Source organism: Betta splendens, chromosome 17 (genome assembly GCF_900634795.4).
Source record: "Betta splendens chromosome 17, fBetSpl5.4, whole genome shotgun sequence".
In the NCBI taxonomy this organism is placed as follows: domain Eukaryota; kingdom Metazoa; phylum Chordata; class Actinopteri; order Anabantiformes; family Osphronemidae; genus Betta; species Betta splendens.
This window is the reverse complement of record NC_040897.2, coordinates 13162944-13174451: the sequence shown is the minus strand read 5'-3', so window position 1 is coordinate 13174451 and position 11508 is coordinate 13162944. Positions and strand designations below refer to the sequence as shown.

At 47.2% G+C, this 11508-nt stretch overlaps 1 protein-coding gene across 1 annotated transcript; it reads right to left on the bottom strand.

Annotated features, from left to right (window-relative positions):
* Positions 1-119: 119 nt before the first annotated feature.
* On the bottom strand, positions 120-10382 carry LOC114844641 (activin receptor type-2B-like). The gene is made up of 11 exons (XM_029132182.3): positions 9799-10382; positions 7750-7957; positions 6703-6803; positions 6074-6225; positions 5728-5871; positions 5006-5149; positions 4294-4442; positions 4029-4143; positions 3750-3888; positions 3475-3605; positions 120-3295 (listed from the first exon to the last, which is right to left on the bottom strand). Exons 1-11 carry the CDS (start codon positions 9848-9850, stop codon positions 3101-3103), a joined length of 1530 nt encoding a protein of 509 aa, XP_028988015.1. The 5' UTR covers positions 9851-10382; the 3' UTR covers positions 120-3100.
* Positions 10383-11508: the final 1126 nt, after the last annotated feature.

The window sequence follows — 11508 nt, the reverse complement described above, 5'->3', positions numbered from 1 at the left end:
AGTGGTAGCAACGCCTATAGTAGTTTGATTATAAAAAAAATTATTATTGAGAATACGAAAAAGTTTTTCAGTTTGTTTTTGTGATTGGTTACCTGCAAAAAATACACAAAGAATTCTGCTTACATGGTTAATCAGCATTTGTATTTATTTTAATATACAAAAGATGGTTGAATTCTCATCTAGTTTATATTTCTAAGCATTGCAACGCACAGTTACCAACCATTCATACTGCTGTAGTGAAGCCAACCAACACACACACACAGACACACTGTACATACACACAGTTCACATAAACAGGGAAGGTCACAAAATTTAGTGAAACGTCCATCCACGCTACAAAAAATGAACAACACTTTGACTGCAAATAAAAAGAGAGGATTCTGCATTCACAGGACTCACACATGAAAAGGAAAAACCTTTACATTTGTCTTGTAAATATATACACAATAATAGATTTTTTTGTTATTTTTTAAGATGACACTGATTTTGTGTTAGTGTTACTAACGAGGTACTGCATGAGGTAACTGGTTTTCTGTTCAGAAGAGCTGGGTGTAAGACAGCATTTGGAAGCAACTGATCACGGCGGATTTTCCTACGTGAACGTTGTGTGTGTGTGTTTTTTCCTGGCACAATAAGTGAGAGCACCTGGGTCACGTTCAACTCAAAGCACTGTACTATCGGGACGCTTTAACCCGTCCTAGTTTGAACACGATCTAGATGCAATGAGAATTATTTTATTGAACTGCAGAAGATACTGCTAAGTCACAGCTGAGTTGAATGACTTATGATGCTGAAATGACTATTGCTGTATAATAAATATTGCTGGACCCTTGGACCACGCACATGCCACCATTTACATTACTCCTAATGGGGCTCCATTAAGAAAATCAATCCTGTGGTTACAGACGTGGATGATTTCCAAACACTAAACACATTATTTTATATTGATTGATGTTTTTTTTATCCTCCACACATTCTTTATCAAAACTGCACAGGAACAAGCGTTACAGACCACTGTTGAGGACCACCATCTTTCCACAGCACTAACCAAAGCACAACAGATGAGCTTGTGTTGTCCAACGTGGCTAAACTATCACTGTACAGTAATAAACATCACATCAGCAGGTTAATATTGAGGTAATACTGTTCAAACTGGCATTTCAAACAAGTGGCAAATCACAGAAGCCACCTGCACCAAACCATTAGGGCTTTTTTTGATGTTGTGTGATGATATTCATACTAAGCTTTCTAATGCAAGTGCTACCTACACAGCTTCTGACCCAGAGGAACTGATACCATTATTCATAAACAGTAACACAATCACCATTAATGAAAAATCTGAAAATATATATGTATATATAATCACAGGGCTAGTTGTCAAAACGACTTCTAAATATGCAGAGGTGGAAATCCCTGTTTCTGTGAAATGAGAACAGTAATACCCTGATTTTGTATTAAAAAACAAACAGATCAGTGTTCGGCAACTGTGTGTACACGTCTATTTACAAGAATCTGCCTCTTCTCTTTTAGTGTTTTTTTTTTACAGCATTGACACCGTGACAAACTTGTCAGGCTCCATTAAAAAAAACTCCACAGACAAAGAGGCCAATAGGCAATAAAATATCTCAACTACTAAAACACAAGAAAATACATAACACAAGTTGATATACATGTAGAAAAAGCCTGAGGTACTTGTCAGAATATCTGAGGTCAGTCTGGAGGAGTAAGCAGCTGAGAGCCTACCCAGTCAAAATAATGAAGAAGGGAAAAAAAAAGAATATTAGCCTCACAAAATATCATGGATAATGATCACGTTAGAGTTATATGAACATAGAAGACATGTACATCTACAAATCCTTGAGTATCCTGGAATAGTCACAGCAGCATAACAGACATTCAATGTATGGTATTCATGTTATGGTACAACTATGGCATTGCATTTGAGACAAAGGCAACCATTTGAGCTCTCCTTGCATGACGTACAGTGACTGAGGTATCTGGGGATTAGTGTCTGAGTCTATCGAACGAACACCCCTGAAAATTAAAAAAACAGACATGTTGCTTACTCAAGTATGGCCCTCACAAGGATAAACCCCAACTACCTGCTCAGGGTTGTCATTTCATAAACATGCTCTCCAGCCGTCTCATACCATTTACTCTTCATACTCTCACACATATGTACATGTACACACACAGACAAGTTTAAAAAAAAAAAAAAAAAAAAGAGAACGTGTAACATTGCAACTCCAGACAGCATCCGTCAATGCCCCTGGCACTGGCAAAGGAGTAACTCTGAATTTCGACAAGTAGGAAACAAAGAAATCCAGGAATATGTCCATGACAGCTAGCTGGATAGCTTGGCTCTCAAATTAAAGAAAAAAATCCAAAGAAGCTTACTGGATACCTGAGAGGTAGTTCCCCTTGGACAAGATGCTTGTCCTGAATTTTTAAAAAGTTCAAAATGTCCGATGCATCTGCTCAGCTCCTATTTAGCTCCCATCCCTACAATAAAACAGCTGTGCTCCAGGTCTTTTCATCTGCTTGTTTACCCCCTCCCACTTTGAGGCATTCCCAGGTTTAAAATAAGGGAGCACGCTCGAGTTTAAAATTCGAGAAGCTTTGACCCCTGAGGAAGATGAATGTATTTTGTCTAACAGTCTCATAACGGTTCCTCCGAGGTGTGCAGCACGTCGTCCGAGGTTTGGAGCAAAGGTTCGTTTCATTTGGCCGCAGACGATCATGACCGAGACAGGAAAATGAAAAAGATAACTCATGAGGTAATAAAACAGACTAACACAAAAGAAATACATGAGGTAATGACAATATTTAAGATTTGACACATAGGCATCATCACGTGCCCATCGCATAGTATTTTTAGTACTACTTTAAAACTACAGCAGATGGATTTGTTAGTAAAATCCAACTTAAAAACACCAAAAACATTAAAACAAACCAAAAATATACCAGTTTTGAGATAACACAGCAGCTGCATTCAAGTTGCTAGTCGTCGTCGTTTGTAAATGTTCACGGGGATCCGCTGAGTTTGGGTTTGAAAAACTAAAAAGTCAGGAGCTCAGGTGAAGGTTGATGCCCCCCCCCCTCAGGTGCTGGACTCTTTGGGAGGTAGGTCCTCGTTGGTGAGAGACGTCACAATGCAGACGGGGCTGTCTGAGGTAGTGCTGCTGATCGTCCTGGAAATCTGGCCAATGCGCTCCTCCACGCACCCGGCCGACAATCGCGCCTCAGCATCGTGGTCCCAGCATTCCTCGATGGTCTCGCACATCTGGCTCAAACCCTAAAATATGATTGTTGTTTTATTAAAGCCTAGTTTATTCTGCAGACTACTTATATAAAACTGTGCTGAAATAGACAGAAGTCTGTCCTCACGTTACTGGGCTGAGCTAATTAGGAGGATGTCTGACATCCTGGCATTGCTGTTGAATGTGCAGGAGCAATTCCTCCACAATTACTCACAGGATGTTTGAACCAGCAGTCCTTGAAGACTGGACGCATCTTCTTGTGCACAACCACATCCTGAAGGTCCTCCAGGGAGGGATGCTGGCCTATCTCTTCCTCAAAGGGCAGCATGTACTCGCCAACCGTACCTGAAGACCGGCACGATGGAAAGTATGACACAGAGGTCACTTCAAGTCACTAGAGCAGCATTAGGCTCAACTTTCCCACACAGAGTTCCTTTATTAGGTTGAAGCTGGCGTACGGCGGCCTTTCACCGGCACTACGCGACTCACCGTCAACGTCTGAGCAACGGGACACGAGCTCCCACAGCACCAAGCCCATGGCATACATGTCTATCCTCAGGAAGGAGTCCCTCTGGAAGTTAATGGCTCCCTCTAGCACCTCTGGAGCCATGTAACGCCTCGTACCCACCTAACAAGACAGGAAATGAAGCAACATGTGTATTTATGATTCATTTTTACCCAATATAAAAACGGTGACACCAAATACTATTTCATGCTAAATGTGGACAGTGCCACAGCACATTGAAGCCGCAGGGACTCATTTCATACCTGGCCATGAGTATCTCCTGGAGGTTTTCCTGGTTCAAATCGTACAGCGAGCCCGAAGTCGCCAATGACTGCAGTTAAATCATCTCGAAGCAACACATTCTTACTCTTAAAGTCCCTAGGATATGGATTCACAGACAGTCATTAAAATGTTATAATTAGAAAGGCTATAAGTCACACTTGATAATCTCTGCACTTCAGGGGACAAAGGATAAATCGAGCGCAACCAGAAGAGGGCGCTGCTAGCTGAAACCTGTCTGTCCCCTACCTGTGTGCGATGGTGGGTTTGGGCCCCTCTCCCTTGTGGCTGGGGACGTCCTCGTGGAGGTAGGCCAAACCTCGCGACATGGTCTCTGCTATGAGGCACAGCTCGCTCCAGGTCACAGTGTTACCCTTCAGGTGGTCCGTCAACGAGCCCTGAGACAGGAAGCCAGAGGAGGATTTACAACATTTGAGCCGTTTGACAAATCTTCCCCTGAATGAACACGGGCGACACCAGCACGTGGGATGCTGAGGTTGTTAACTGTAACTAAACATGTTTGAGATAAAAATATATTAAGCCTTGAAAGTCATTAGTCAAACGTAATCCTCCATTTGTGCTTATGGCAGTTATGGAGTAATGCAGTGTTGATATACAGCACCTGTCAAACCAAATGAGCAGAAGGCAATAAAGGTTTACTGGGTTATATGAGGCCCACGCACATTAACATACATCAAGTATCCAAATGCCTAGAGCCTTAAAAACATGCGTATACATCTGAGTGAAACATCCCGTTCCTAAAAGATATAGAGGGTCCCACATAACAGTCATAAGTAATAATAAAAGAATTTTTAATAAAAGCTGTGATGCTGCTGTTGAAGTAAATAAAGAACCCAGCCAATATTGGAGAATGTCCAGCTCTTCTGGTAAACACAGCAGCCCCATACCTCACCATCACTGTGCTATTGGTGTAGAGGAGTGAGTAAAGACGAGCGCTCACCCTCTCATGAAACTCCGTGATGAGCCACAGCTCCATTTCCAAGCTGGTTCCGTGCTTTTCGGCGCCTATGTAGCGCAGGACGTTCTCGTGTCGCATCCCCGGACTCAGGAATATGTCACGCTCGTTCTGCCACGACTGCTTATCCTGCGGACACGGAGAAGCCGGGGTTGTGTTATACAAGTCTCATAGTGGCCAGAATCACCTGGAGTGCAGCAGTTCCGCTGTGTGACCAAGCCGACAGGTGCCCGAAATCCGCCGGCGATTATTTAGGGCGCTTTAGCGGCAAAGACTGATCACAGCGGAGACAGATGAAGCCAACAGCAGGCTACCTGTGGCTGTTGGTAAACAGCGGTGTTTCCATGGCAACGCGCACCTCAGCCCCACAAATCAACAAGAGAATCAGACGGATCTATAAAGTCAGAACCGCACAGAGACAGGCAGCCAGCGAGCAGCCTGTCGATACAGGACGGATACAGACACTGGGTGTGAAAAACCTAAAGCCAGACGTTCATTTACTTTGCTGGTATGAACAAATTATCCTATGATTCATAATCACATCCTGTTTTACATTGAGAGAGTTTTCAAGAAAACCTTAATTATTACCCAATTTCTTTAGTTAATTAAAAGTTATAGAAATTTTTATATTTCTAGAAAATCTGATGCTTTTCATGGTGACAGATACATTGTGATTGTACAAACGTTGCGGATTCATCCTCGCGCACCTGAACAGGGAAGATCTTTACAGCAACGTATTCACTCATCAGCTGGGCTTTCCAAACGCAGCCGAAGCGCCCCCTGGCTTTCACTTCCAGCAGCTGCAGGGGCTTCAGGCCCACCATGGGGGAGGGGGGGGTGGGCCCCGGATCCTGAACACACCAGGAAAACACATGTCAAAGCCCGTGACACCGGGCAGCGCAGCAGCTGAAACGGGCGCCGCGTGTAAACAGCAATTAAAGCAGCGCAAAGAGAAGCGAAAGCAGGAGCAGGCGGCAGCGAGCCGATCTCACATCTGGCCCCGGTTTACTGCAGAGGAGAGCAGAGAATAGAGCAGCGCTGGGCCCGGCTCACCTCGCTCAGGTCCACGTGGCCGTAGGGGGGTTTGCGGTGGCGGTACATCCACAAGGCCAGGATGAGGGCCAGGGACAGCACGCACAGAGGCAGCAGGGAATACACCAGCACGTTGAGCATGGACGGCACCCGAGGTGGAGGCCGGATTTTCACTGTCAAGGAGAAGCGCCATAATTACAGCGTGTCGCGCTTTATGACGGGTGAGTTATTAGCGGCGCTGTAAATGTCCCCCCGCAGGCGGCGAGATGCGATTTTAACAGAGCAGGGCGCCGCTTTATCTGCTCTGCCCATCGCCGTCCCGCCGCCGAGGGATGATTATAGAGTGGGAAAAGTAACACACGGGCGATCGGCGACCCGTTAAACAGTCACTCTTGGTCATCGAGTCGGCTGCAAATTGACTGGACTTCGGAAATAACGATTCTAAATCTGTCAAACTTTGCAGGAGCCTCCTTCACGGCGAGTTCGGCAAAACAGCACATTTAGTCCGACTGAAATGAATTAACCCTGAAATCAGTGAAGTCAAGGTCTGTGAGAAAGGCATGATCATATTACAAGCATGTTGTTTTTACTACTACGCAGAGGGCGCCTATTTTAGCTGGTGCTATATGTGGGATGCGTTTGCCACTCACCAATCATGTCGGGGAGGTGGGTGAATCGCTCGTTGCAGTAGTTGCCCTCGCAGCAGCAGAAGAAGACCTGAGGGTTTTCCTCCATCGAGACACACTCTTGCCTGAAACAGAACATTATGCAGTTAAGAGGCGCTCAAACAGCCGAATGCGAGGTCTCGGCTTGCGATCGTATTCAATAAAGAGATCAGCATATAAATCTTGGTGATGGTGTGATGCTGAGTGTTTTCTCTGATTCCCCTTTACCTTCTCTCTTTAGTTATATGTGCAAAGCCTTTTTTAAAAGACACCGTGGGTTTTCATGCTTATAATCAAATTACCATAGTGACTCCAAACAGCTGTCATCTGCCTCGCATTCAACAGCTCCGCTGTTAATCCTGAGATGCGGCAACTGCAGGTTAATCTGTCTGCTGCCAGAAAGGGCTCAAACGCCACGCCGGACGCCCATCGTCCACAGCTGTGCCGCCTTCACTGCCGTTCTCAACTCGCTCGCCTTCGCGAGGCACCAGAGGTCGCCGGCTCGTTTGGATATTTAAAATGGGCACGTCCGCTTTGAAACTTCCCCTGAATTGCGGAGTTGAACCCGGCGTGGCGCCGCGCCACCAGATCTATGAGCCATTATCACACTGTGGACACTGAGCTGCACTCTGCACCCTCAATCCGGTCATTTCTTGAATAAACAACCGTCTGGCTACATATTAAATAATTAACACTCAATATCCTGTGTTGGGATCAGACACGATAAGCAATTTGAATGCATTGGATTTTCTAGTGTTTTATACATAATGTATAATCGCTTGACACTAAATCAACAGCGAGGGAGGTTCAAGCAAACACGAGGCCGCTGATCGCAATTTGCTGCAACAGAAGAAAGTCTGAGGGCGCTTTTAAGCGAGCGCCGCCGCTTCCGACCGCCGCGTTTGTCATCATGAGCAGGAGCTGCAGCTCCGTGCACGCGGGGCACACGCGTGTCCTTGTTCGGCCGCGTTTTCGCCCGTGAAAAAGGCGAAAGGCAGGGAAAATACCAATAAACGGCGGCGTTGGTCCGACCTGTCATAGCAGTTGAAGTCGTCCAGCCAGCAGCCTTTCTTCACCAGCTTGATGGTCCCTGAGGAGTTGAGCCAGGAGGCGTAACAGTGCAGCCGCTTGTCCTTCTCCCCCTCGCAGCGCTCGAAGCCGCTCTGGTTCGTCCTCTCCGTGCGCCAGTTATCATTGTAGTACACGCACTCGCGGGTCTCCGCTTCTCCCAGACTGTACCCTGCGGAAGACAAGAGGGCCCCGGTCAGCTCGCGCCGCGGTGAATGGGAGCTCGGCGCCCGAGAGGCGGACATGCGGCGCCGGATCCTCCCGGTGCCGCCAAGGAGCAGCTCCGCGCGTAGCCTCCGCCATCACTCGGGCACTCGGCCAAGTTTGGAGGCTCTTTAGTAAAAATTTACTTCCTCTGGGCTGAGAAAGCGCTGCTGGAGAGTAGTTCAGCCTAATCCCATTGACTAAAAGATCCTTTCAGAGAGTAAACAGTAAAATAGAGGATTTAATTAGATATAACAATTATAATATGCTCAATGTGGGGCAGAAACACACACACACGCACACACACACACACACCAGCATGCTACTTCTACAGATAAGGACTCCTGCATCCTCCTGGAGTATGACACATCTGCTAACACAGATAAGACCTTCTTCTTTAAAGGGGAAATAGTTGGACATTTCCTCGGCAGGCCTGAACGTAACAATAGCTGTCAGTCTCTCCGCTGAATTCATCTCAGACGGCTTTATTCGTCCCCACAGCGGACTGAATGTGGGACGCACGCCGGCAACACGCACAGGACATGTTTTTGATTAACACTAAAGCTGATAACACGCGGTCCATGTCACTCACGGTGTTGCCTGGACATTCATGTCTAATCTTTGTTCACAGGGAGAGAAAAAAAAACAGTGCCTGTCTCTTTAAATCCCTGCCTATAGGAGGCTGCCCAACCCCCCAGTGTTACCCCCACCAACCCACCCCCCACACACACACTCACTCACTCACACACACACACACACACACACACGCATTAAGTGTCCAGCAGCCTACAATGGACTCCATTTTGGCATATGGGCATCCATGCAGTGACCAAACGTGATCGGGAAGAGAAATAAAGATGATAGTAAAAAGGCAGAAATGACCGCGCACACACAAACAGAGCAGTGATGCTCAATGCCCCATTGAGCCGAGATGGCATTTCTGATATCTGTGGTCACATGATCCGGGAGGACTTACTACAAGATCATTTCCCAACCCCCCTCCCTGTGTCACTTAGTGGGGCTTATACCACAACAACATGAATTCTGGAGAAGCCGCTTACTATACATAATCTATCAACCAAAAAGGTATTAGCCAGCGAGCCCGGTTCGGCACCGACAGCTGCGCCTCAATGAAAGTTCACGGGAGACGGCGCGAATTGTTGTTTTCAATGCAGCTGCTCGGCCACAGCACACAAAGTATATTTATATCCGAAGCATATTAAAACTGGCCCAAAAAGAAAAGCAGCCACACACAAATCATTTCACGTGGCGGCGCGAGCACCAGCTGTGTGCAACGGTGATTTGACACAAGCAGCTGCGACGCCGCCGCCGGTTTATTTTTTAACACGGGGGGACGCGTGTTTCTCGGAGGCTCGAACCGCAAAACAAGCGCCCGGACCTGCGACGGAGCCTCTAAGGTTTCAGGATGTTGGCGCAGCTGCTGCCTTCTATTGCTGCCACTGTCGAGAGAAGGCGTGGAGGACGCAACAGTTTCAAGTTTGGACGGAACGGGCTGGATTCCTCCCGCAGCCGTCTGCGCCGAAACACGTTAAAGTTGCAATTTGTAACGCGCAAAATCGAGCGTTGGCTTTGAAGAATGGAGCGGGAGACCGCCGTGTTAAAGGGACTGGCGGAGAAAAGGCGATTATGGCTGGCGGAGATAAACCCCCTCGGCCGGAGCCTCGCGGCGGCCAAACTTTACGCTGCGAACAGGCGCAAACTCGACCGCGGGTCGAGCGTTTAAAAGCACAAACGCGCTGGTTCGCGCGGACGAAAGCGACGCGTCGAACCGCGAGCCTCGTCTCTTACCTGCGCACAAAGTTCCCAGAAGAAGTGAACAAGTCAGCCATGAAAAAGACATGTTCCGCTCTAAATGCAGCACGGAGGGTTCCCCAGGGTTCCGTCGCGAACATGAAAACTCGGCTCGTCCACAAACATCGGTCCGGGATCAAAGCGACCGCAGGCCTCCGGTTCCTCCAGCAGCCCGAACCAGCACCGCCGCCGCCTCCACCACAGCGCGTGTCAATAGCCGCGACGCGACGCGACGCGACGCTGCAACAATGTTGCAAGAAGCGCGAGGCGCGAGCTACTACCGGGCTGCGAGTCCGCGCCGAGCCGCCGCGCTCCGCACCGGGAGCGGGAGGGTAAAGCCGACGGGAAGCGGGTCGCGCGACAAAAAAAGAGAATCCGCCGTTTGACGGTGGTTCAGTGGAGGAAGAGCACCGCCGCGTCGGGAGGTCGGTCGGGGTTTACATGCATGTTACTGATCTGTGTCCAAAATGGCTTCTAAATGGGGAATGGGCTGCAAACAGGGAAACCCGGATGTGTAAACACAAAGAGGGGAATTCGCGCAGCCACGGTGACCTGAACGCAGCACGGCCACACAGCGCAGCGCGCCGGGATCAGAAGCGGAGGCGCCGCTCGTCCGTCCCGGTTCAACACTTTTATATGGACAAGTTTTATTTTTGCTCGTCGTGTAGCAGCTGCTTTGAACGATACTGCGATCACATTCCCGTCAAATGCACGCGCCTCACAAAGAGAAGAAAGGGTTATAAGAATATTATTACTGGTATTTTGTTGGCTTGAAAACACTCGGTAGTTTGTTTTAATAGGCAATTATTACACTTATTATTACACGTATTTAAATTCTAAATTGTACCACCATACATTTTGTGTATAAATACGACAAATATCTATTACAGTCGTGCAGCGTTTCTCTGTCCAAATGATTTTTAATGAATAAGCTAAAAATAGCTGACCTAATTTGAAGTAACAGGATGCCATTAAATGCTATTTAAAATTTATTCCTTACAATGACTAGTTTCTTCACAGTGAGGTGTCAAATACCACATCATCAACAATGTAGACGTGAACTTTTGTTATTGCAAATTGAAAATATTCTTTTCTGGCCAAATGAAAGCAGATTTCCAGTCACTCTGCCGGTCTCCCAGTCAACAGATACTCACCTTCAGAAACATTTCCCTGAAAACAGTCCATGTTCACCCTCTGTTTGTGGCCTAATTGGTCTCCGTACTAAATAAGAGTTGGCTTCCTAGCATTTCCTCCCTTTCACTCGTCTGTGTAAAATAAAGCCCATCGTCGGTGGAAATCAACAATGACACAGTTAAAATGCCATTAAGCCCTGGCCACGGGTCCCTCTCGCTTTCTTGTCGGTGACGTCCAGACTAATGGCATGTTGGTGACACCCGGCAATTCATGCAGCAAATGGGCCAAGAATAAGGTTAGCTATAGGTAATCGCCCTTAAACTAGTGCCATTGAGTGTAACTCCAGACGAAGCATTTCCTCATTAAGCTATCCTATATTGACCCAGTAACTCAATAGGGGCCGCCAGTGAAACCTTGTAAAGACAGATGATCTGTTGTCATGACAGTTGGAGGAGTAAGCACACGAGCGCTCATTAGAGGCCGAGCGGCCGCAGCCGTGGTGTGACATTCCTGCAAGAGTGGGAGCGCAGCAGGAAATGATGGAAACACGGCGCGATGAGCTAATAGCAAAGT